The sequence below is a fragment of the Kryptolebias marmoratus genome, linkage group LG3 (assembly GCF_001649575.2).
Source record: "Kryptolebias marmoratus isolate JLee-2015 linkage group LG3, ASM164957v2, whole genome shotgun sequence".
Lineage (NCBI taxonomy): Eukaryota > Metazoa > Chordata > Actinopteri > Cyprinodontiformes > Rivulidae > Kryptolebias > Kryptolebias marmoratus.
In genome coordinates, this window is record NC_051432.1 from 15,929,672 (window position 1) to 15,956,236 (window position 26,565).

Consider the following 26,565-nt stretch of genomic DNA (forward strand, 5'->3'; position numbering starts at 1 on the left):
AGTCCCCCTGCTTCATCTGGAGCTCTGGCGCCTCACGTCCTTCCAGCCATTGATTAGGAGCCTGTTCAATAACTCAAATAATAGCATTGGAAAGTATCACGCAGTTTGTCATCAGTCAGGTCATTTTGGTGTTAGGCAATGACCCTTGCAGACGGGCCTTCTAAATCATCCTGTGACATAATGGATGAGGTCGTTTGTAAGTGTGCCATGCCATGATTACCTGTTCCTCACAGCGGAGCCTCGTGACCTCATTGTGATTCAGGGAGGAAAGACGGTGGCTCGCGGTCATCGTGAATCTGAACACACTCCCCAGAAGGTCATGAGACGACAGAAGAGTCACTGAAGGGATTTCTACATCAACAAAAGTAGTTTATGGATGTCGACGTGGGACAGTTGAACATGTTTTTCCAGGTGAGAATCTTCTGTCAGCTCTGAGAAAATAGCTCTGGCGACAGAGATAGGGCAACAGAAATGTTTTGACCGGTGCTGCAATTGTTGAGAACTTTGTGTTTTAGAATTGCAGAACAATACAACAGAGCACATTTTTCCTAAACCACATTAACAGGAAGGTTTCTCCACAAACTCTGCATTTTACATCATTACCAGTGTCCTTCTTTTGAAGAAAGTATTTAGTCTTGTGATAACGAACCTATGATTTGAACAAAAAATTATTTATCTAAGTTAGTTTTTGTTACTTGTGCTTTTAAAGAATGACGACTACTACTACTACTACTACTACTGCTACTACTACTGCTGCTGCTGCTGCTACTTTATTTATAAAGCACTTTATAACAACATTAGCTGCGACAAAGTGTTGGTACAGTTAAAAATCAATAAACATTCAAAGTATTGAAAAGACAAAAGACAACAAAAACAATAAAATGCAATACCAGAAGTAAGAGCAAAAGTTTCAACATGTGTTAAAAGCCAAAGAATAAAAGTGTCATCTCCTAGTAACATTGACATTGAGGTTCTTTTTGTTTGTTTGTTTGTTTTCTGTGCTGTTTTTCTTTCTTTTTTAAGAATTGTAATGTGTAAAACACAAAAAAATCGGCATACTTAATTTATTTTTTCCTTATAGGAGTCATGTTTTTCTACAAAAGGAAAACTTCTGTGCAAAACCTTCTGGAAAGAGTCACCATTAGCGTCACCCAGTGGCTTTCCATGCAAACTGCAGCAACACTGTAGTAAATTATTAGATGACCCCTCACCAGAGAGGCATTACTGAAGCACTAGAGTCCAGTAAATCTAACATTGGTACACAGATTCATTCCCAGATATAATATTTAGGCAACAGTTCAGATCCTCTGAAGTGGGGTTCTGAGGAAAGGTTAGGAACAATTAGTATCTTACCTGTTTTAGATAGTTCTGTGAGTTTTGTTTTGTTTTCAATTCAAGTTTTTGGTTTTATTTGCCTCAAAAAGAAAAAATAAATCCCAGTGCCTCAACTGAAGTCATGACGGAAGAAAGGATGGTGTGGAAGGCTTTATTTTTTTCACCCCTCTGCAAAATCAATCCATCTGTTTGTTAAAGTGATATCAACAACACCTGTAATTATCTTCAGCGAAAACACTCTTACAGCTTTCAAAATAAAATAAAAAACAGTAATATTAACCAATGAAAGCCTCATCTCTGTTGAAGAATCTCTTCACTGAATGATTGTCTAATTGGATTTCCTGTAAGGCCTGTGCCGTACCCCTGACAGAGAGGATTTAGGATTATATTAAAGGCTAATAACAAAAACTATTCCATTTAATGAAAAAGAAAAGTATCTTAAGCATTCCAAGCATTATTTACAAATCAGTATTATTCATTTTCTCCAGATTTGCACCCAGAAAGAAAAAAGCTGCAGAACAAAAAACGTAAAACATCTAACATATTGTTAGCGTTTTGTAAATCAGAACTATTTTGTGTTATTTTGACAACAAATGATTATCGTGTTCTACAACAGAACGTGAATCTTGTGTTTAAAATGATCTCATCGTTCATTTCTCAGCTAAGTTTGATCTCTTCAATACAAAAACTTGCAGTTTGTTGTGTTGAGAGAAACATTTACCTCAAACTAGCACTGGATTACTTTTCTTTCAAACTAAAAACACTGTGCTTTATAGGGTGATATTAATGCTTTTGACTCCCAGCTCCCCCCTAAAAGCTCTCCGTAAGGGAGCAGGTGGGGATTGTCATGAAGACCTCCTCCTTTCCAGTTTGATCCGAATGCCCTGCTTCGGCCGCAGGATGAGCTCCCCGACCGGACAAAGCTCCTCGCGTTTCTGACAAGCCTCAACGCTGAAGTTGCGCAGGATGTTCGCCAGAACCACCTTTTCCTCCATTTGTGCAAAGCGCTGACCTGAGAATAACAGCAGAGACGATACCACCACCTGATAGCTACAGAAGTCAAAGCATATCTATAGAGACAAACCCTCCAAAAACGAAGGTAGAACGATCCTGCTCCTACCTATGCAGTTGCGGAGTCCAGCTGAGAAAGGGATGTACGCGTACGGAGGCCTTCCAACTGAATTCTGCGGGAAAAATCGCTCCGGCCTGAACTCCTCGGGTTCCGGGAAGTACCGAGGGTCACGGTGAAGAGCGTAGGTGATAACGATTGCATTTGCACCTTTGGGAATCTTGAAACCATCTATGAGGAAAAACATTTTTTTGGCAGGAACAAAAAAAATGGAGTTCAGTGTTCACAGTTATAACAACAATAATAATAATAAAGAATCATGTAGGATAATAAAACGCTTCAAATGAGCTCAAATTTTGACATTCCTGTTGGAAAGGCTGCTCTGAAAGAGCTACATCAAGCTGTTCCTGCTGTCTGCTTTTTGTGCTCGCAAATACCCATAATTCTGTGTGAATATTAGTAAGTTAACAGTACGCCGAAGTCACAGTTTGGTAAGTACCTCGGTATGAGGGTCACGGTTCGGTACGACAAGAAAGAGGAACAAATGCCAGTGTTTTGTGTTATTTTTAAGACAATAACCCTCCCAGAAGCAGATGCATGAAACAGGAACCGAACCCTCGTTGGGGAGGGTCTGAGGGGGCACATCCTGCACAGGAAGGTAGGATCTATCAGCGTATAAATTCACTATATTTTACTGTCCCTTCCATCCAATCTGAGCTGCCAACAGTATTGTCCTAAAAAAAAACATTCCCAAAATATAAAATAAAACAAACAAATAAGAAGTGCTTCAGTTAGTTTGACCTGCAGACACGACACAAAATAAAAAAAAAGCACAGAACTGAAAAACCTTTACCAATGTGAAAAATAAATAAATAAATAGAATGTGAACCACTCAAACTAAGCTTCCCACAAGCTAGTATAAAAAAATATGATGCTCGGTTTTTCAAAGCACAAGTTATGTGATACAACGGCTTGCCATACAAGCACATCTTATTCTGAGAAGGTCTTGAAGCTTCTGAGGCTGGAGTTGTTTTAAGAAGCAAACAACTCACTTTAGTCTCAGACTAGCTGTTAACTCAACTCTCCAGTCAGAATTAAACTCTATTTATTAAACTGAGGTTGTTTAAAGAGCTATCTACAACAGGTAAGATATTAATTGCCCATAACTTTCCCACAGAACCTCACTAATAACACATGAGCAGTGCTGAAAGCAGGAATTTGCTTGTGATGCCAATTCAGTTTTTCCAGCGTCTAAAGGTTTTTGATCCACAAACTCTCGACTTTCTTCTGTAACTCACTGATGTGGCAGTCGGCACAGAGACTTCGAGCAAAGTAAGGCACAGAGGGGAACAGACGCAGAGACTCTTTAATCACGCAGTCCAGGTACTTCAGCTGCTTCAGGTCCTCTGTGGTGATGGGTCGACCAGATGTACCTTTGCACAATAAAGAAGACCAACTTTACAACATCAATTACTCCTGAAGCACTTTGAATGCCTTGCTGCTGAAATGTGCTATACAAATACATTTTTACTTACTCCATCAATTTGATTTAAAATAGTTTTTTACAGCTGAAACTGCTTAATTTATATTCCCCATGCTTGATCTTTTCCAGCACATAAGTGTAGACATCAACAATGTGCCTAAATATTTGTATTATAACAGTTTAAAGTTGTCATTCAGGTTTAAATGACAAACACAGGTTTTCAGAACACTAATGAGATGCCTAATCATGACCTAATTAATTCTCCTTGTCCTTTAGGGCATGCTTATGTCTTTGAGCTGGTGGAAAATTAGCATTTTTTGTGGCTAAAAGACCTTTTTTTATATACACTATGGAAACCCGTAATAAGGCCAAGGTGAATTCTTCCACACTGCAGTGACAATAATCATTTTGTGTATTTTGGTGAGTTTTCTCGAAGGTTCTTCTTGTGTAGGAACCAAAGTGTCTGAATGCAAATTAGTCAAAAGCCTTGGAGCAGGAATCTAAACATAACTGATTAAAGTGGAGGAGAAAATGGCGGTTTAATACTGTTACCGAACACCTCCTGCAGTTCCTGATGAACTTTCCATTGCACCTCAGGGTGGGAGCCCAGAAGATGCAGAGTCCAGTTCATAGCTGCAGCTGTAGTGTCGTGTCCCTGTGGGAAAACAAGAAGTTTGCTTGTTTAAAACATAACTGCATGGGTATATTTCTATTTCCTAACATAGGTTTGAATTTTTTCAAGCAATTAGTTGAGATCTTTTGAAGTGGGGTTCTGTGGAAACATTATAAAAACAATTAACATCTTACCTGTTGTAGATGGACCTTTGAAGGACCTCAGTTTGCAGGAATGAAAGCTTAACTCTGACTGGACTGATGAGCTAATGGCTAGTCCCAGCAGGGTCAAGACCGAAGCGGATTGCCGCCATCTTAAAACAACTCTAAATTTGAAAAATGTCTGTGTTTTATGTGAAGCAGGAATATCACAATATGTCTGCCAAAGTAAGTTTTATGAAATAGAGCCTGCGAGGAACGCTCTAACAGCTTAAGACTGAAGCTGTCTTAAGAGGGAGGTAAAGTTCAAACAGCTACCTACAGCAGGTAAGATATTAACTGTTTATAACCTTTCCACTTCAACAGATCTGGACCGTTGTTTTTCGGTATTTTCCTGCACCGACCTCGAACATAAAGGTGTCCACCTCCTCCTGAATGTCCTGATGGCTCAACCTGTTGCCGTCCTCATCTGTGGTCTTCAGCAGCATGTCCAGAAAGGCCTGGCGTTTCTTTGGGTCCCGGTCAGAGTCGCTGTCCGGGTCACTGGAGGACATGTTCTCTGACTTCTCGTGTATCACCTGAACACAGATCAGGTTAGCTGCGCTGCTGTTTTATCTGCACGACTGAATTTATTTAACCCACTGAACGCTGAATGAATAACACACTCTCTGTGTGAAGGAATGGAGGATCTTGAGTGTCCTGTCATGCTCTTTACCCTGACCAAACCAGTAGTAGATGAAGTCAGGCCAAAACCAGGGCTTCCTCTGCCTGTGGCTGATAATGTCGCTCATTCTGTTCATTTAAAACAAACATCCGATTGGATCATTTTCCCTCCTTTTTGTTGTATGGATGATGGGAAAATTAAAAATAACCTACCTGTACACACTCTTCACATACTCAGACTCAGAATCGCTCTGCGCATATATCTTTTTCCCCATAGCGGTTTCTAAAACCAAAAATAGATAATTTAAATAAAGATCATTTGGAATATCAAAATATGCGTCTATTCTAAAAAGCACTGTAGCCCAAACAAGCATGAGCTTTCACTGACATCCTTTCAGTGAGCCTGATTATATGTGAACTGCTTATGTTCAGTTTGTTTCTCATCGGTTTTCAGAGGGGTGGAGGGAGGATCGTTTCCTCTGCCTACCGCAGATGATGTCCAGGGCGCAGAGGGTGATGTCACTGAAGCAGTTGAATGGACCTTGTCCGGCCTTCTTCTCCAGCTTTTCCACCAGAACCTCTGCCTGCTCGTTCATCACATGTAGGAAGTCCGTCAGGATGGAGAAGTGGAAGGTCGGAGTCAGTATCTTTCTCCTCTGCCGCCACTTTTGCCCGGTGCTGATCAAAAAACACGCAGAACAGCAAGCAATAGCTATTTAAAAAACAGACTTCTTGTTTGCTTGCTTATAGCTTCACCTACAGACCCTCACTGTATTTTTGCTATTATCATTAAAGGCCTAGCATTCCTGGAAGGAAATCCTATCGTCTGCCACCTTTCATGGCAGTGTTATAAACTAAAATCATATGTTGAGAAATGATTATCAGCTACTAATGCCAGACATTTTAGCTCAATGTCTGTAAAACTGACTGATTTAAAGCCATTTATGTGTGGGTTAACACCACTTAGCTTTGGCAGCCATCTTGAATTCCACTGACTTTAAAAGTTTATCAGTTGTAGATCTACTTCTAATGATTGTTTCCTGACATTTTCATTATTATAGGTTCAATGATCCATGGGATATTTTGCTAACAGACAGACAGAAGTGATTACAAATAGTTGATGGCAAAATTTTAAACAAAGATATTTCACAATCTGTTAGGGCTTGAAATGTGTCTCCCAAACTGGGTTGTATAATGGTATTTTGGACTGGTTTTGTAGCTTAAAAACATAAATACTTATGTTTGTGTGTTAATGTTCTTATCTTCTTTATTATTGTTTTTCTTAGTATTGGTGGATTATTGACCTTTTAAACTTCAGTGATCATTAAGGACATAAATTTGGATTTACTGAAAGGCAAGCCACGTGTTTACCTGGTAAGAAGGCCGGTTCCAAGCCAAGAGTGAAGAAATTTATACGCAAAGGACTTGTCCAGGTGAACGGGGCTACTCAGAACTTTCTACAACAAAAAGTTTAAAAAAAATTCAAATAACAAAGCAAGTTTGAAAGATAACAAATGTCATAAAGTAGAAGACTGACTGATGCGCCACACCATCTGCAAAAAGCAGAGACGACACCCTGAGGTTCCCAAACCAGACACCCTCCTCTCCACGACTGTGAATCTCCAGATGGCACCTCATCCGGGACACCATCCAGAGACTCCAAGAAGGCCGGGTAATCTGAGCTGATGTTCGGTACATGAGCACAAACAGCAGTCAGAACCTCGTGTCTCAGGTTTGTTTGTGTCTTGTTCTTAGATTTTGGTTGTTTAGTTTTGCTGCCACGTCAGCGTTTTGTTAGTTTTTCCTTCAAGTTCTCAAGATGAGTCTGCGCTCATGGTTCGCCCCTCTCTCCGCCCAACATGACCGTAGCTGATTTGGTCAAACCTTATAAATGACACCACGCTCGATGGGATCTGTTAGTGCTCAAGGTTTGGCCGTTTTTGTATTGACTAATTTGGACTGGCTGTGGTGGTCTTCCTGGATCAGGGTGTCCCCGAAAGTGAACAAGTTGTAGATGTGCATCTAATGATTTCCTTAAAAAAAAGCTACATTACAACCTGCTCAGTTGTTCTTATAATATTTTGCCAACAGACAGAAACAGCTGGTGAGAACACTTAATGCCAAAGTTTTAAGCAATATGTAGCACTCTGAGCATGTTTCAGGGATGGCTCTCAGCTATTATCACACAGAACTTAAACCTTATATCTGTAAATTTAGCCATTTTTGTGTTTTCTATGATTGTTTAGCTGTGGTGGCCATCATGATTTGGGTTGACTCCAATAGTAAATCAGTTGTTGATGTTTATCCAATTATTACTTTCTAAAACTTTCATTAAAATCTTAGCACTGGTTGATGAGATATTTTGCTAATTGTACAGACTAACAAACATTTTTGCCTTTGGGTGATAAATAAACAACAGATTTCATGAACGGGATGAATAAATTCAGTAAAAAAAAAAAAAGTAGTCTGGGTTACTATAGTTTGAATGGTCAAAAGCAGGTTATTCATTTACACGGAGGTCACTGTAACACATCTGCCTCCCTGTGTTTGTATAAACAGGTACTGTACTGAGTTTGAAACTAAGGATAAAAACTTCACCTTTTTCCCAGTCTTATTCAGGGAAACCTGTTGTTGATTTTAACACCTACTTGTGGACTCGACATACCTCAACTGTTTCAGCATGAAAGAGAACAACAAAGGGAATCATTCCAACCCAGAGTTTGAACAACGGCACATCTCTGAAGCTGGTAGTGTAATCCACAATTTGACGAAAGAACTCTGAAACGAGGTGAAAAGCAAGGGGGCTGCTTTAAAAATAGGAGACAATTTTTTTCCCCCCCATCTGATTGTATTTCTGTTGCAATTTAGGCGCTTCTCTTACCTCCCGCGTTGGGTTTGAACATCAGTGCATCTCCAATGAAGAGGTGCGTGCCGTCCACCCCTGGAATAGGTTTCATCATGAACCATTTGTGCAGGTAACCGCTCAGCATCTTGTAGGTGATGTAGGTCAAAGCAGCGACAAGGATGCTAACACCAAGAAAGAGGAAACTGTAACTGCCCATCACGAGTGCCATGTTGTTGTTGTTTGTGTCTTTCTTTAACGGGTTAGAGACCTCAAATGTGAGCAGCAGCCACCTGCCCTTATGTGTCCTGAATCACAACAGGATGGGGCAAACACACTGCCTCTCCTGCTCCTCCCCTCAGCTGCTGAAGCACCAACAACTCTCTGACTTCAGGAGTTACTCCAGTTATGTTTCTCTGGGAACATCTTGTTGAATGCAAACATAGATCATGCACAGTACTGGATACTGGACAAAGATAAGGACTGATGCTACAAAGTGTACAAACATAGGGTTTGTTTGCAGAATTAATGTAATAATTATCATTTATTATCTGGCATGTAGCTGACTGACCCAGATTATGACCTTTGTCCGATTCATTATCTTGTATGGGTGAACATCAAGCAGTGATGTATCTAAACGGTTAATGAATAACAGCCTTATCTTAGTGCCTTTTATCCCTCATAACTGAAGCGTTACACAATATTTACATTATACAACTATGAGACTTTGGCATAAAGACAATAAACTGTTTATTTGTACTAGGGTGCAATTAATTTATTTTTCTTTAAAAATAGATTTGAACCTAATCCTTTTTTTTTAAACAATATGAAAGAGATATGTTTTGCATTTGTAAACTGTAAACATTTAGTTTTGTATTTCTTGTTCCATGTTGGTGATATTTGTTCAGTTGTTTTGCTAACACACACCCACACACACACAGGCAGTTACATTATTTACTACTTTTTAGCAACAGGCAATAATAATAATAATAATAATGCAACCGTTACCTGGAGTATTAATGAAACTGGTCTGGTGAGGATACAATGGAACTTAATGTCATCCATAACATTATGACCACCCTACTAAAACAAAAACAAACCTTACAGTCCTGAAGTGTCAGCAGACAATAAAACCTCCGGGGGTGTCCTGGAGAGTTTGATACTAGGATGTTATTAATAGATCCTTTAGGTCACATAGACACTTGTGGACTGGATCTGTTTCCCATAAATGCTGTTGTTCCCCTTCAGATTGACACGTCGAGTCGTGATGCACCTGAAACACTTTGTGTTCTTTGAACCCTAACTAAGGTCTTTTGGCATCATTTACGACGTCCAACAGTTGACTTTTGACCATTTTACTAAAGCAACATTGTTTTAATAACACACACAGACTTACTATTGAGATGTTTAATTTGGAAAAACAGCAAATAATGTAACGTATTGTGACCACTAGATGTCAGGAAGACATCATCTTTGTTAGGGTATCAAGTAGTTGTTTTATTCAGTCAGATGAAAATGTCGACTAAGTTACGTATCGGTGTTTATTCTGACGCTACTGATGCTTTAAAAAAAAAACTGAAAAACTGATTGATTTTCTGCCATCACATCACAACTTAAAGTTAATTATCTAAATCGTTTTTATTTGATGGAAACAGTTTTAAAACTTCTGTTTTTCATTGTAGAAATGTCATGTGCAACTTACAAAGAAAGTAATTAAAGCTATCATTTTTTAAATAAATGAGTTTACCTTGAGTAGTTTAACAGATAACTCCATAAATAATGGTTTTGTACCCAAGATGTACATTAAAATACATAATTATATTTTGTATATTGTGTAAAAGTGAAGATACCCAAACTCAACACCTCTTCCCATAATGTTTAATGTTGTCTTGTAAAAATAACTACAAAAGCAGAATGTTTACTGAGGGCCAGAACTATGTTCAGACAAAAGCTTTAACTGTAAAAACCCTGATTGCATAAAATTCAAAACACCAAATCTCAAACGGTCACTCCTGCAGCCGATTGGTCATTCCAAGTGCAATGAGAAGTTTTTGGTAAAAAGCTGGTACCCTTTCCTTCTGAGGTGGCCATTCCAGGATGCAGCTCGACCGCAACATGCCTCTGCGGAGGAAAAGGGTGCGAGATAGCTTGTAGTCGTGCACATCCTGCAGGAAGACGAGGACAACCGAGTCTCTGCTGGCTTCAATGACCTGGTGCAGCGCCTGATGGACTGTAAATCTGAAACAGGACAAACCAGAGGTAAGGGACAGAGACAACTCATGTGTCCCTACTGTATGTAACTAAGACAAGAGACAGATGTCACACAGCACAAATATACTTTTTAAATGAATTATGGATTGCTTACGTGAGCAAAAGTTTCAAACCACCCATCGTTTCTTTACATTTTCCTTCCAATGAGCCAGACTTTCTTCTAATATTTTATAAATTAGAAGAAATATTTTGGTCTTCATCAACAGTTGTTCAGGCTTTCAGGAGGACTCTTAGAGTTTATCTTGGGACTTTAGCTGCTTTTTCACTCATTTTCAGCCCAGTACTTCATTGTTTTCAACTTTGTTGTTTATTAAGTCTCTAAAATTCTGACTAATTAATTATTCCAGCATAAAAAAAAGGCTCAGAAACATAAAAGATACACCAGTGATGAGTTGATGTACAACAAGCAACTTAAAAATCATTTTAAATTGGGTCTTTAGGCTCTTTGTTACCAGACACTCTTTGTTCCCTCTTTATTATCAGAATCGGACTTCATAAAGTAGATGATGATGCACCTCTCTGGTCTCCGACGGAATTTTTCCTGTTTCCTAAAGACGTGACTTTCAGATCCTGTTTATTTATTATTGCGTCTGACACATCTTCAGTTGTGCTCCACTTTTAAAGCACAAGTTGCACAAAATGCGGTCATGAGCGGGTACAAGGACTGGACTGAAAAGCAGTGAAAAAGCAGCCAAAATCCAAAATAAAAAAATAACACTTTCAAAGACTTCTAGAAAGCCTGGAGATCTATTGATCAAGATCTCTTTTAAAACAAAAAATTAAAACAAAACAAAAAAAAGACAAGTCTGGCACCTTGGAAGAAAGTACAATAAGTAGGGAGGGGGGTGGAAACTTTTACACAGTACTGTAGATGTCAAACACTTTGTATGCAAGGGTTTTGAATAATGCACAGTCCTGAACCCACTACTGATCTTTATTGGGTTTGAACTTGATTTCGACTTACTGCCTACACCAGGGATCGCTGAGAAGACTTTCAGTCACGACGAACAAGATTTTCCTGGACTTTCTCATATTATTCACGATGGATTCGAGTTGGGAGAGGCCAGGGACTGAATCTCGGTCCTCCAAACAAAACTGGCACGTCTGCTTCTCCAAAGGGACCATTCGTCTCTCCACCCATTTGGCATCTTCTTCTGCGTGGATGATGTAAGCGTCGTACTCAAAGTCTCTGTCCTCTTCCACTTTGGCGTCACTAAATCCCAATGTGCGATTGATCAATATGTTCCAGTAAAACTGAATCCTCCAGCCGTGGAACCGGGCCAGGAGTGCACCAGTAATTAGCATTAAAACAGCTGTGCTGCTGAGTATGTAAAGTGCCTGGAACGGGGTCATATCTTTGCAAGAAAGTGGGTCAAACTCCATGATGGGGCGCTTAAAGTAAGCTAGCGGCGTGTTGCAGATATACTGGTCTCTGAGACCTGGTACATTGGTCGCATTGGTGTTATTTAACCATGTCACAAACCACAGGATGCTCTCACAGGTGCAGTCGAATGGGTTTCTGGCCATGACAAGCACACTGAGATTTCTCAGAGGACTACTGAAGACTTCAGGTCTGACGGAGGTGATCAGGTTCTTCTCCAGAAGTAAAACACGAAGAGACTTCAGGTCGTTAAAAACTGAGTACTGAAGATTGTCTAGGTTGTTGTTGCTAAAGCTGAGCTCCCTGAGCATACTCAGACCCCTAAGAGCCTCCAGTGGAATCTCATCCAGTCCGTTGTAATCCATCGATAACGTTACCAGCTGTCGTGTGTCCTTGAGAAACAAGACGGGACCTCCGAGATTCGCCGACTTCCACAACCGAGCCAAGTTGTTGTGTTGGAGTTTCAGCACCTTGAGGTTCACAAGCCCCTCCAGCATATTCTGTCTGAAGTTGGCGATGTTGTTGTTGCTGAGATCCAACACGGTGAGGTTGGTCAGCGGACGGAAAGGAGAGGCGTCCTGGTTCAAGGCTTCGGCTTTCAGGGACTTCCCCAGGGTCAGGACTCTGAGACTGGGCACGTTTACAAACGAACTGGCCGTCAGGTCCACCGACTGGAAGTTATTGGTCATGTGAATCTCCTGGATCTGATCTAGACCTTCGAACTCTCCGCCAGCGAGAGCCTGCTTGATGAAGTTGTGATCGAGGAGGAGAATGCTGAGATTTCTCAAAGCGGAGAAGCTTCCGGGGTCAATCTGCGTCAGAGCATTCCCTGTGAGGTTCAGCTTTCTCAGCGGGGCGTCGGCGAGTGAGACAAACGTGTCGCTGGTGAGGTGTTTCTGCGAGGCCTGTAAATAACTGCTCCAGCTCAAATCGAGTTCTGTCAGACTTGTCAGGCCAGAGAAGGTGTTTTCTGTGATTTCGGAAAAAGCGCACTTTTGCAATATCAGGCTCTCGAGGCTGCTTAAAGGTTGGAAAGAGAAATTGTCAATGAGAGGGAGAGAGGATTTATGACTGTTCACCAACGCTTTGGTCAGCTGTAGCTTCTTTAACATTTTAAGGCCCTGAAATGTTCCTTTGGTCAAGTGCTTAATGTTGTTGTCCGTCAAGATGAGAGTCTGAAGCGTAGACAGCCACTGAAAGGAGCCATCTTCAACTGTGCTTATGCCATTACCAGACAGATCCAGTACAGTTAGGTTTGTATTCTGCAGTCCTGTAAAGGTTTTATCATTGAGTGTGATCAGGTTGATCTTCTTCAGAGACAGAGCATCAATGGCTGTTCCTGACAGCTCCGAGCAGAGTTTAGGAATGAAGCCACTGCCGATTCTGCTCCCATCGAGGATTAACGTGCGCAGGCCTGAAATGGGCTTAAAGCACCCAGGCTCCAACTGCAACAAAGGAATCAGAGAAATTTAGCAGTGAGACAAATTTAAAAAAAAGGGGGAAACAAAACAGACAACTGAAATCAGGGCGCCACACAAACGACATTATTTCAATTCCCATTTCTAGGCAAGTAACGTACTGTTTTTAGGGCCACAGCTGACAGGTTGACGACTTGCAGAAAAGGTGAATCCTGAAGGCAGGAGAAGTCGCTTGCATTCAGAGAGGTGAAATCGTTGTGTCCGAGGTTCAGGTTTACCAAGCTGGGCAGCTGAGGCTGAGATCCAAGCTTGGCCGTCGTCAGCTTGTTCATAGAGACGTCCAAAAACTTCAGGTTCTGTAAATTTAGGAACAAAAAGAAGGAAAATTCAGATTACTTTTTTAAATGCAGTGCATGAGGGGAAAAAAAACATTAGCGTAAAACATTTAGTGTCTTTATTTCAAAGCATATTTCAGACATGAGTCTAACATAAAGTCCATTATCCATTTCAAGCAATTGTTCAAAAAAGTGTTCTGTAAAAAAAATTATGAACAGTTATGGATAGCTATTTGAACGACTTCAGCTTTGAGAAATAAGAGTTTAATTCTGACTGAACTGACGAGCTAAAGGCTAGTCCGAGTGAGGTCATACCCAAACATCTCATAGCGGTTCGTGCAAACACTTTTTTTTAAACCTTTACATTGCCAGAACTTTCACATTATGTGGTTATTTGCACTGAGTCTTATGGCTACATAGCAGCAGCAGCTAGATGTAGCACTTCCTGTGCAGCCTGGGGCACTGCTGGCAGAAATATTGTGATATTCTTGCCTGTATAACTGCGTAATGCAAACATAAGAACATTGTAAAGGTTCGTAAAATAGAATTTGCATGAACAGCTATGAGATTAAAGATTAAATGCAGCTGTTTAATCCACTTTGGTCCTGGCTCCACCTGGACTAGGCGTTAGCTCGTCGATCTGGTTGGAGTTTAACTCTTTTTGTCCAAAGTGAGGTCCTTTAAAAATGTATCTGCAGCCGGTGAGACATTAAAAGTTTAATTTCAGAAAACCTCTAAAGACGTGAACGATTGCAAGACGTCTTCCTCCAGATCAACTTTACTCATCGAGTGTTTTCCTGCAGTTCCATGAAGTTTCCTTTTTTCGCTCACTGACTAGTTGAACTTCAGTGTTAAATGCGACCACAATGTTAAAGCTAATGGACGTCTGTCCCATCCCTGTCAGTAAACATTAACTTCATAAAGACTTAGAACTGAAGCAACCCAGCGTGAATATTTATGTCACACCAAAAGGAATTATATGATTACATTAAAACTCCAAAAACGATTCGCCACAACCACCAAATAAAAGGTAGAATAAATTAATATTTGCCTCTAATTCATAGTTGACTCAAAACTATAACCCAGCATGAGGCCATGAGCATCAGAAAACTGTATTAGGTTTAAAAGGATTTCCTTTTATGTCAGTGTTATTGTGTCATAGTGGTGTTTGTCAAACACACCAGCTGATCCAGTTCAGTATATAACGTACCTGCAGCGCAGTGAAGGGCTCCCCCTTCGGCTGCAGCCTATTGCTTGCCATGCTCAGCCACGTTAGTTTGGTGCAGTACTCCAGATCTTCTTTCTTTAGCGAAAACAATTCATTGTGAGCCCAGTTCAGAGTCTGTAGCAGGGGCAGGTTCCGGCACAGGCCCCCGTCCAGCTTGGCCATGCTGTTGTAGCTCACGTCGAGGCGCACCAGGCCCTTGTAGCGCTTGAACAAGTCGGGGAGAATCTGCACCAGCTTGTTGTGGGACACATCCAGGCTGGTGATGTTCTCGGGCAGGTCGTCGGGTACTCTGGTCAGGCTGAGGTGACTGCAGTCAGCCCGGCCGCCTTCCACGCTGCAGGCCGCCTTCGTCCGGGAGGCCGCGGGGTGACGCGCCCCCGCGGCAAAGCTCCACGCCAAGACGATCCACGTTAGGAGGCGGGGACCGGGTGCACGCACCGTCCCAAACATCTCTGAGAGAGTGAGAAAGCATAACATTATGTTTATGAGATCACCAGAGTCCCACACAGCAGATACTTCATTTGTCCCCTGAGGAAAGATGCTATGTCACAGCAGCTGCAATAGTTTCGAAGAGTAAAACAGAGATTTGAAAATTCAAATATCAAAGTAAACTAAATATTATATCAAAGGTAAGTCAGTAGGAAGAGATTAAGAGCTTTGTTCTGTGGGAAACATATTACATTTTCATTTTACATTGCTGTTTGTACAAAAACAAAAGGTGTAAAGATGACAAACTCCACCTATGGTTTCACAGTAATTTAATGCCAACTGTCAGCCTGTGGAGTAACGACACCGAGACACTGCTGGAGGAAGGTGTTAACTAACTAACTAACTAACTAACATATCTCTTACCAGATCCCGATGCGCAGCGATGCAAACCTCAGTCTGAGGCTGTCTGCTCCCTTTCACCGCAGCTTCCAGCCTTATGTAAGTCGATTCCTCCTGCGAGCACGCAGCATGACAGCAGCAGAGCCCGAAAAATAAGGAAATGGAAAAGTCGCAGGTCCGGTTTCACTTCTTTCGGCCTGATTTGGTCTCACCCGTGTCGCGGATTAAGCCTCACGCTTAGCCGAAGATGTAGTAGCGAAGGGCAGAGAATAAAGCTCGCGTCGCTCTTCCTGCTGGTATCAGAAACAGCGCTGTCACGTGACAGAAGCTGTCCTCATGTCACCGCTGTTCACCTCGCGCTTCATCGCTTCAGGGATGTTTTAAAGCAGCATTTAAGTCAAGCTTTCTAAATAAACCTGAAAGGACGTTTGATTTACTCTTAATACTCTAGGGTTTTCATTTAGGGGCTGCGGGTTCGAGCGGAAAGCAAATCGACTCCTGCAGAATGGTAACAGCCCCAAATAAATGTGTGATCTGTGTTTAATCTGAAATGTTTGTAAAAGTATGGGTGAGTGTGTCTAAAATACACATCTGACTCTGTTTAACGATGAACTTAATTGTACTTCCGGTGCAGTATTTAATGTCTTCTAACAACAACCATGTAACTCATTTTAATACGTAGTGACCATGTGATCATTACTTAGTATATAAGAACAAAAATATCAGCATATTAAAAAGAATGAACTTTTTATTGTTGACACACGATTAAAACAGTCGGGCTCTTGCTATGGCTTCGGGTGGCCACAAGGTGTCCCTGTTCTGCACCAGACTGAAGCTTTGAGTCCTTTTCGACACAAGAAGGAGAAACCTCAGAGGACTTTGTGCTGAGCGAAAAAATCATATATCACAATATGGACTATTTTATATCATGATAACGATTTAAATCACCATATACCACAATAAGGTACATCTTCAGTTATTCTCTGAAAAATATGACAAAATAATATCATTGCTTAAATAAAACAAAATTAAATATTTCTGTAAATTTAGTTCTTCACTTTGTTTCCTCTTTTTCTTTACAGCTCAAGGAAAAATTTCTTTGCTTGTCTTCAATTAGGGGCTAATTTTACTGTTCATTTTATTCCATAAACTTAGATGGATGTGCTTCAGTAAGTTCCATGATTTACAACTAGTGACCCAGCTAAACAAAAAAAGCTTAAAAAGATTATTTTTCAACAACAACGTTTGCTTAACTGAGCAATGCTCTGAATAAAAGTTACGCTCTTACACAACATACAAGTTGTGAGTCTTTGCTATAAGTCTGCAAACAGATGTTTAATTTTTTATTTATGAATTTAGATAAACTCACATAAATCCTGCGTGGAGACAAAAAAAAGTCTTGTTTTGCATGAAAATACCCACTAGAGGGCAGTATAACACCGTTTTTGTGCCAGGCAGCAGTATGTTCTGGTTTGGAGTTGTCCTTTTTTTCATTCTATTTTTGTGATACAACTTGACAAAAACAGAATAAAACAAATAACTTCACATACACTTTGTCCGCATACTTTCTCAGCATCTTGCTGTAGCTCTTATTTGTTACGACTGCACGTATTCATGAGCTGGGTCAGGTAAAACTATATTAATCGCCTGGGTGTTAAAGGTCGTACGTAAATGGAATAGGGGGGACTTTTATTCCACTTTGCGTGTTGTTGTTCTTGCAGTTTTAGGCCGTAAGTAAGTGCATTAGTGTGACACTTAAAATAGCAATAAATCTGGAGATAATGGTATCAGCAAGTCCATTTTCAAAGGTCAGCACTAATGGAAATACAGAAATGACTGCTGAACAAATGCCAAGAATTTAAAGCCGCTGCAGACCAACAAAACTGGCTCGATTTGTTTTGTCATTGTTAGACTAATGGTTTCTCTTTAGGGCAGTTAATTAAAAAAATATTTTCAATTTCAATATCTTTGTCTGGTTTATTCTCCTGAATAAAAAGTTCACTTATAACCTTTTTTGTTTGTTTGTTTGAAACTCTATTTGAAATTTTTACTCAAACTCCACCAAAAACCCACTTTAATTCACTGCCAGGTCTTTCAAATACCAGATATTCTATTTTTCTCAAATGTGCCATTGATCCAAACCAGCACTGACACAAATTAATGGTGAAAGTCTCTGAGTCCAAAAACAAAACAATCTAATTTTCACAGCAAACCTTGAACTTTGCATTTGGAATTACTCGTGCTACCAAAAAACAATTCAACAAGTTGCTCCATTAATTACTCCAACCTTCATTCTTTCAGTGCAGCAAATGGATGTTTGTTTTTTTGCATATTCACCATGCAGCAGAAGACGGCTTACTTTCTCAGTTGAAATTTTGTGTTTTAGATTAAAATCATTTAACATTTACTAGACTGTTTTTTTTATACTTCCTCAAAGCTTAAAGATGTTACAAACATGCAGGCGACTGTTCTTCTAATCTGCTAATAATGAGTAAAAACAAGATCTTTTCTTCTGGATCCCCACAGAACCTTGAACAGATGGATGATCGATCTATTCAGAGAATTTAAAAACCTTTAAACAGTTCATTTAACCTTGACATACTTTAAAACCTCGCCTCTTTGTTGGATGTTTCTATTTATTCATTTTTCTAAGTGGGTGGAATTTCTAAAAGAAAGACGGGCGTATGGAGGAGCTTCGTAGTGCCTAAACCCAGTAGTGCCTTGGTTCAGTGGTTGTGTAACATTACTTCATAGAAACAGATTACTCTGTGGGTGATTGTTTTCTGCACTTCATCCAGCTGTGACATCTTTATCATCAGCAAATTTATTTTCTAACAAAGGAAACTGCAACCAGTTTGTGATCTAAAGATCCTTGCAATCCCTTTTGGCACACTTTATTGACCTTTTTCTGGTTTTCCATCCCCTCTGCTCATAGACAAATAGATGGATGGAGGACTCTTCCCCTCTGTGACCTTCTAGGGTCATGTTTTATCTCTGGAGTAAATGGATTAATATTATGAGTGAGGATGACTGCGGTGTATTTCCTTGAAACGCTGATTTGCAGGATGTGAAGGAGAACGCCTTTGTTTACGTCCATTAAATAAACCTGCTGTGTTCCCCCCTCCCTCCAACACAGGCCCTAGCATCACCTTTCCATCCTCCTTTATCCTCCACCCTGACAATAAAGCAGCTTCTACTTGGGACAGAGCTCAGGCCACCTGATTGGTTCGCCCCCCCGCAGCTAAGCCGAGCCAGCTTACAGGGCTCTGTGCCAACGGCTGGACTCCCAAAGACATGTTCAAAGCAGAGGCGACCTGCGTGATCAGCGTGGCCGTTTAGGAAATCTTGCTGATGACATGAGAGAGACGAGGCGTGGGACATCCCCGCCAGCCGAAACAAACGTGAATCCAAAGCACACGCTTCAGGGGGGGAACCGTCTCCTGCCAGAGATCCCGAGGCGCTCTGGGGAAGAAGGCAGCTGCAGTCATGAGAGACGAGCGAAACGAGGCTCAGGCCAAGGCGAGATGAGCGACTCTGCTCTGCAACCAAGAGCCAACACTGAGGACAGACCTGAGGGGACTGAGCTGCATTGATGTAGATGTTTGAGTCCTGGCTGCGTGTGACTGCCTGCCTGCCTGCCTGCCGGACGGACTGACTGACTGACTGCACTCATGCAAAACGAGTAACTGGAAGGAGGCAGCGGCTCCATCAATGGGAGTGCGTGTTCCACATTCTTCATCCTGCCGGATTGGGTAAATCTCCTCTGCCTGATTTGCAAACCGGATCTCTGGAGCGTTGGAATGCATGGAAACGAAAGGTGAGTCCATCCTCTCCCTGTTGGTTATTCGTGGCTACATAAGGAGGATCATAACCTAAATTATGTAGTCGTGCACATTCACTCACTCAGAAATGTGTGCGCTTCTCATTTTCTCCCAAATAATTAGTAGTAATGCTTTGTGACTTCTAAACTCATAATGGTGCGCTCTTCTACTAAAAGCCTGTAAGACAACTGGAAGCCTTTGTCGTCCTAACCTTTACAGGCAGAAAAACGTGCTAAGAGGGAGGAAAAGATTGTATATTTACACCCAGAGATGTGGGATTGTAGCATGTTGTCTCTGCCCTCTGCAGAAAAAAAAAAAAGAAAAGAAAAACCCCACTGCAGTATGTCTCCCCCCCCTCCTCACCAGTTTGCTGACCAATGATGTTTGGAGGTGAAGGCACAGCTTGTTCACAGACGCTCAAGCGAGGACGGTCCATGTGCATTTCACTGTCAGTCGGACACTTGAGAGAACACAGCCGGTGTTTTGTCACCAGGAGAACACCGGTGACTCCGGACGGCGTGCACGTTAGACGCACGAGTTCTCCCAGCTGACCGCTGTTACCACAAACTGAAAACACTGTGATCTGCAACAGCTCGAACAGCAAGAACAATTTCACAGATTTTTCTCTTCTTTTTTTTTGTAATTCTTTTTTTTTCCCCCCTCCCTAATCAGTCATGGTATGTGTTTTTTGCTCGCTAAGTGCTGACTCGGGGCTCTTCTCACTGTAAGTGGCCCCCGGGGGCCGACAGAACATCAATACTGAGAGGGGAATCAGCAGCGTGGATCCGCCGCTGTGCTCTTCGCTCTTCGCAGTGCAGTTTTGGAGAAATGCAAGGAAGGGAGATTTTTTATTTTATTTATTTATTTATTTATTGTCCTTCTTTGTTTCAGCAAAAGCCCGATAAATAAACACCCAGACGTTTCGAGAAATTAAATGGAAAATAGCAAAGGAAATATGGAGAATGTTTTCTGTTTCTTTACACAATATTATATCCAATACAGTAGATACACACAAGAAACTTAAGCTTGTTTTTATTGATTGTTTTTGGCCTTCTGTGGCAGAGATCACAGCTCCTTCAGTTTGTTTCCTCTGCTTCGGAAAATAAAAACAATTCAGCATGACAACTGCTGAATTGTTTTGTTATGAAAGCAGTCTGACGCGAGTGTAACTTTGCCAGAAGTGATGCGAGCTGGGCTGTTTTTACGTCAGGAAATATGATATTTGTGCTGGAAGGGCCCCGGGAAGTGCTACAACTAGCTGCTGCCGTTTTTGTTTTTGTTTCTTGCAAACAACCTTAGAGCTGCTGAATAGGTTTATATATTAGGACTGCATGGATAATAGTTTTGAGGTCGTTTTAGAACAGCAACAATCCACTTTGGTCTTCTGCTCAGCCTGATTCAAGATGGCTGCCACAGCCAGCTGACCTTAAAAACCTCAAAAAATCATTATAGCTGTGTCAGTTTTACACATGTGGACCTAAAATTTGGAAAGGTAGTGGCTAATTGTACAAGATCTTTGTTTAAAACTTCACTATTAACTGGATCATTAAACACTTCTGTCTGTTAGCAAAATACCTCATGAACCACTGGACGTATTTTAATGACTCTTTCAGGAAACGATCACTGGATGTTCATCTACAACCGATTAAGTGTTGGAGCCAATTTCATGCAAGATGGCTGTCATAGTCAGCTGACTTCAGGAAACACAGAAATGGCTATGACTCAGTCAGTTTCACAGACATTGTGCTAAAACGTAGTGTAGTTGCAGATGAGAGTCATTCACAACACATACTCTACGTGCTACTCCAAGCACAAGATCTTTGCTCAAAACAATAGTACTAACTGGTTCAGTAAACACTGTTTTGTCTGTTAGCAAAATACCTCATGAACCACTGGATAGATTTTAATGAAAGTTTCAAAACGTCGTCCTTGGACGTACATCTACAATTGATTAACCTTAGGAGACCATCTAATTCAAGATGGCCGCCACAGCCAATTAACATAAGCCAACACAATAATGGCTACAAGTCAGTGAATTTAACAGCTGTTGGGATAAAACACACATGAAGCTGTTTTTAAGGTTTGACCAGAACAGCTCTAACTCATGTTTCTCAATTTAAGATGATCTGAAGCTAAAACTCTGGCATGAAAGGCGGCGGGTGATATGCATTTGTTCAAGGACTGGTAAGCGTATGATCGTTTAATGTAATTTAGACACAAAATCAGACACTGGATCTCAAAGCGCACACATAAAAACGGGTGTGATTAAAGCACTCAGCCTCATTAAAGGCTCCCTTTTAACACTTTCCTCTTGTTGACGTGCAAATGTACGGATGTCCTCGTGACACGTACCTTTGGTTCCCTCCTCTGCAGAACGCTCATCCTCCGAGGCTGAACGCACAAAATATTCCTCCGGGTCATGTGGTCAAAGTGATTTAGTGAATGGAATCTTTTGATGTAGCTGTGCCGAGCCGTTACCAAAGAAGGAATCAAAATATTCAGGAGCCGCATTCCTCAGAGGGGAAAAAAAACAAACAAATTGAACCCAACGTCCCTGCCCTTAAAACAGCAGAACAAGAGCAGTCTGACAACACTCAAACTAAAGATTAAAAGTCAGATAACCAGTTTTCGCTGCTGCTCCTCCTTTGAAATGACATCCTCTTTTGACACAGCTTTAATTCTTGTCCCTTTTATTGCTGTATAACACACACACACACACACACATACCCCCAACAATGCCTCGGTGTAATTATACATGTGGGATCTCCGGCATACAAACCTGTGCGCACATGCGTCCCGTTGCTCGTGTGCGTGTGTGTTCTGCCCGTATTAATCGGGCTGCTGTTGGCTCCTGATAGTGTCCCGTGCTCCCTCTCCTGAAAAAGAAGAGATTTATTGAGCCATTACTTAATTAGAGGCCCGAGAAGAAGCTGAAAATCCATTCCGGAGAATTTACAGCCCAAATCCAATAAATCAGGGCCAGAAATTCTGAGGTACATTTTTTTCTTTTTTTTCATAAACGCTATCCACTTACAGACTCATTAGCAACTAGTTGAAGCGAAAAGACAATGACTTTATTAATTATGTCTCCATATATATATTCTATTTCTTTTGCTGTCGACTGAAGACATTTGGGTCTGACATCGAAAGCTGAATATGAGACAAGAACTCACCATTTCAGCTTTTATTTCCAGGTGAGCAGAAGTATTAGAACAGATAGGGACTTAATTTAGATTAATATCTTGTTGTAAATCCTTTGCTTGCGATAAAAGCATCAAGTCTGACATCACCAAACATTGGGCTTCTTCTCTTGTGCTGCTTTTCCGGGCTTTCAGCAGGTCGGGTTAGTCCCAGCTTACCAGTAACTTTGTAACGACAGCGTGCCATTCTGACGAGGAAACGAGATTTACTCTCAAGGGACTGAATGGTTACAAAAAAAATAAAAGTGAAATAAAAATAGAACCATATATGTACACAGGCAGAAGCAAGCAAACATGGTTATAGAGAGAAAGAAAAATAAGAAAGCAGAGACCAGATCTCCACTTGTTCCTGTTTGTGTAAAAGCTAGAAGCAAACTGACTTATTGACAGAGTCGTATAGAAGAAGCGTCCTCCCAGTTTGCTCAGGTTGGCTCCCAGTTGAGCTGAAAAATGTCACTGAACTCGAGCCCCCCCACCCCACACACACACACACCATGGCAGACGCTGCATCAGCGGCCAGTCACGCAGCGTTTCATCAGTCTCGACCCCGCTTATCGGCCCACCGAGCACTCACGCATAATGGGCCTGGTGTGCTCGCAGAGAAGGGTCCTCCGAGGAATATGAAGTGTGGAGTAATGGCAGGAAGAAATTCCACCCAGGCCGCGCTTGAAAGACACACTTGGGAAGGATGAGGAGGTCGCACAAGGAGCCCAATCTAATCTGCCTCGATAAGGAGAAGGAGAGATGTACCCGTGAGGTTGAAGAGTCCGATTAGATCCTCCAAAATCAGAGCGGGGCAGCAAAAGATCAGAGTGTTTTTTTTTTCTTTGGATGGCAATGATTTCATTACCAAAATGAATATGATTGTGATCACCGTATAAATAACTTGGATAATTCAGCCTCTTTGTAAAGTGATTTAGTCAATGTTTTCATTTAACAGCTATATTCGATCTGCACAATGCCACTGTGACATTATTGTTGAGCATTTGTGATGAGGATACCAGCCTGTCTTTCTGTTCTGTCGCCGTGTTGCTCACAACGCTCTCTGTGGGCTTTGGCATGTTAACCACCACTATCTAAAACCGGGTCTGGAAATCCAAGGAAGAGTCCTTTGGATTGGTCAGATTTATTATAGACTTTCAGAGCCTAGATGCATGGCACCTGGAATACATTCACTCGTGATTCGCTGCAACCTAAAGGGTTTATTGCACTGATATCAGGGATTTCTTCAAGAGCAGAATATATGTTTCCATTTTTATCATAATCAAATATATTTAATGACACAGAAAAAGTGTGCACTGATAATGTTATTAAGCTTCATTTGTTGCCATTCTAACAAATAAAACATTAGCTAAATTTGACCTGAGATCACCAAAAGCCAACACATCGTTTGCAGTTTTACTAAATTAGCATCAGCCCAATAGGTGGTGAAGAGGCAGTCCGAGTGTTGTCAACAGATAAATGTTAATGTCTTTCATCCTTTATTACGGCTAAGTGAGGCTATGAGAGATATGAGAAATATGCGGTTATCCTGCTGTAGTTGTTAAGATGAGCATTTTAATGTGCTTCTGGATGGTGAACTAAAACCAACCTGCTCTTTGCTTTAGAACAACTAAATATATTAGAATCAAATAAAGAGTGCAATTTAGTTTTATTACTCCTACTAAAATTGCACTTTACACTCAAACTACAACTTGTGATATAGAACACCGTGGAAGTGCAGTATTTAAGGGAACTCTACTTCAGTCTTAATGACATCCACAGTAAAATGTTGGCCTTAACCTTTATTTATAAAGAAGATGATTCCATTAATGAAAAACTATTAACCGGAGACATTTATTGGTTTGCAGAGTCAGAGGGCTGTTTGTGTGTTTAACATGGATTATTACGTTGAAATGCAACTCGATCTGCTTTCGTAATTTAAAAAACAAAACAAAACAATCATTATCCGACTGCAGCCTTTGTTGATCTGAGAAGCTTCAGTTTCTCTTTAAAAGGACAAAGTTTTTTTTAATTGCTGAATTTCCGTTAGCAGTTTGGTTCTGGGTAAGATAAATTAGTGAATTTAATCTTTTTTTTTATTTATGTATTAGCTCAAAGCAGGAATTTATGGGTCTGGAAGCAAAACAGAAATATAAAAAAATCAATACCGTAGAATCAAAGTAGAAAAAGGTCAATAATGCTGCAGCTGTACCTTAATTGTTACCTTTTACACAACAGGCACAGACATTTAATTATTTGCCATTTTACAAACTACTGATTGGTGACATTTTATATTAATTAAATTCCTTGTTAACCTCTGTTAGCATATTAGGAAATATGTGCAAAATGAATATTGGAGAATATTATTTCTTACTGTTATTATTTCACTTCCAAACCTCCTCAGCAAAACTGGATTACTGGGAATTAAGAACAGATTAAAAAGCAAATAATTATGATTACTCTTAACATAGACTCTAATACACATAAACAGATATACCTCACACTACTCACTGGATGATTATCTCGTAATGCTACTTGATTAACAACATAAATAAACAATTAATAATCTCTGTGACTCATTGCACGAATTTCATATCCAGACCCTTTAAATTAAATAATAGTAATAAAAATCTATTCCCAGTGTTCTACTGAGAGCTTGATGACGCCATCATGTCTGGGTTAAAATTTCCCTCACGCCTCTCGTTTTACTTTCAGGTTTGACTCCATTATCCTTCATTTTTTCCACGCCTGTCATTTGTCTTTTTTTCTGTGGCGTCAGCGTTTTGCAGACATGTGGCCAGACACTGCAGCAGCAGCAGCTTTTCATAAACTGTTTAAGTCATGGGTGACGCGTGTTTTTCACAGAGCAAATGTCGACCTTTTGGCTTTGTGCGTAGAAGAGCAGCGGGGTTGAGGGCAGGAAGGTGGGCTCAAGGTAAACTGAAACATGGAGGGCGAGCGATGACAGCTTGGCTGGATTTGTTGGTGTCTCTGTTGGAAACAAACGAACTGAAGCAAACGGAAAGTAAACAGGTTATATGACGTAGCCATCTTTGAATGCGTGATCTAAATTATATAAAACAACAAGAAGTTAAACTTAAGAGCAAGAACGATTCAAAAGGTCAAGCTCACAAAAAAAAAACCATAAATTTTCTGCAGCGATGCTAAACATAGAGACGCCGCCGCACCGGACATCAGCAGCCTCTCACCGATTTGCCGAGACATTTCACCTGGTCAGCTCTTAGACATCAAAGCGTGTCTGGAATGGAAGTGGCACTACCATGAGGTCACCGCCCGACAATGTCCTCCTGCACTCGTACGCCGCCCACACATTCAGCGCCAACGTGCCACTTTAACACTGACCAGACGAGCGGACCTTGATATCAGCTGTTCCTGAATGCGGTTCTCTTTGGAAAGCGACTGTGGAAAGATGTGTGAGTGCGCTGCTGCTGAGATAAATGAGTTATTTTCTCACAAGCTTCATGTGCTGGGCCCTACTGCATTATTGGAGGGGGGGGGACTATTTTGGGGAGTGTTCTTTGATCGGACGTTCTTAGACGTTAGATAATTGCAGGCATGAAGTGGACCCGACCACAGAAGGTGGACGCACAATTTGAAGTTAGGCTTAGCATAGACAGATACTCTGTGTGAACTGTAATGCTGCACTGTCACAACGTGGGTCAGATTCAGTGTGCAGCTTTCACACTGCAGTCGTGTCAAAATGACCAACAATGTTGATTAGTTGTGGCAGCCATCTTCAAATGGATTGATTCGAAAAGTTAATCAGTGGTATATCCAAAGATTATTTTCTAAAAGTTTTAATAAAATCCATCTTAAGGATCATAAGACATTTTGCTAACAGACGAAGGAGGTTGACTCCATCAGTTAATGCTAAAGGTTTAAGCAAAGATCTTGCGCTATGAGTAGCCCTTGGAATA

The 26,565-nt window shown here is 40.9% G+C and overlaps 3 protein-coding genes across 3 annotated transcripts in view; 1 reads left to right on the plus strand and 2 right to left on the minus strand.

Annotated features, from left to right (window-relative positions):
* Positions 1-1,470: 1,470 nt before the first annotated feature.
* On the minus strand, positions 1,471-8,977 carry LOC108231369 (cytochrome P450 4V2). The gene is made up of 11 exons (XM_017408443.3): positions 8,203-8,977; positions 7,987-8,099; positions 6,693-6,778; positions 5,809-5,999; positions 5,535-5,604; positions 5,324-5,450; positions 5,063-5,236; positions 4,440-4,542; positions 3,703-3,837; positions 2,456-2,635; positions 1,471-2,347 (listed from the first exon to the last, which is right to left on the minus strand). The coding sequence occupies exons 1-11, from the start codon at positions 8,393-8,395 to the stop codon at positions 2,181-2,183; spliced, it is 1,539 nt and encodes a 512-aa protein (XP_017263932.1). The 5' UTR covers positions 8,396-8,977; the 3' UTR covers positions 1,471-2,180.
* A 928-nt stretch (positions 8,978-9,905) lies between these two features.
* tlr3 (toll-like receptor 3) lies at positions 9,906-16,188 on the minus strand. Its single transcript, XM_017408634.3, has 5 exons — positions 15,649-16,188; positions 14,779-15,248; positions 13,395-13,589; positions 11,399-13,260; positions 9,906-10,401 (listed from the first exon to the last, which is right to left on the minus strand). The coding sequence occupies exons 2-5, from the start codon at positions 15,244-15,246 to the stop codon at positions 10,170-10,172; spliced, it is 2,757 nt and encodes a 918-aa protein (XP_017264123.1). The 5' UTR covers positions 15,247-15,248; positions 15,649-16,188; the 3' UTR covers positions 9,906-10,169.
* A 2,750-nt stretch (positions 16,189-18,938) lies between these two features.
* The window catches only part of sorbs2a (sorbin and SH3 domain containing 2a), a 61,884-nt gene continuing 54,257 nt past the window's right edge, over positions 18,939-26,565 (plus strand). The window contains exon 1 of the mRNA XM_025004048.2: positions 18,939-19,441. The gene's annotated coding sequence lies outside the window, so the exon portion shown is untranslated. The remainder of the gene's footprint in view (positions 19,442-26,565) is intronic.

Coding starts and splice junctions, on each gene's coding strand:
- LOC108231369 (XM_017408443.3), bottom strand. CDS start 8,395: ATGGCACTCGTGATGGGCAGTTACAGTTTCCTCTTTCTTGGTGTTAGC. Junction 5,605..5,808: donor CGCCCTGGACATCATCTGCG/GTAGGCAGAGGA, acceptor TTTTGGTTTTAG/AAACCGCTATGGGGAAAAAG. Junction 5,451..5,534: donor TATGTGAAGAGTGTGTACAG/GTAGGTTATTTT, acceptor TTAAATGAACAG/AATGAGCGACATTATCAGCC.
- tlr3 (XM_017408634.3), bottom strand. CDS start 15,246: ATGTTTGGGACGGTGCGTGCACCCGGTCCCCGCCTCCTAACGTGGATC. Junction 13,590..14,778: donor AGCCCTTCACTGCGCTGCAG/GTACGTTATATA, acceptor CTAAATTTACAG/AACCTGAAGTTTTTGGACGT. Junction 13,261..13,394: donor CAGCTGTGGCCCTAAAAACA/GTACGTTACTTG, acceptor CCTTTGTTGCAG/TTGGAGCCTGGGTGCTTTAA.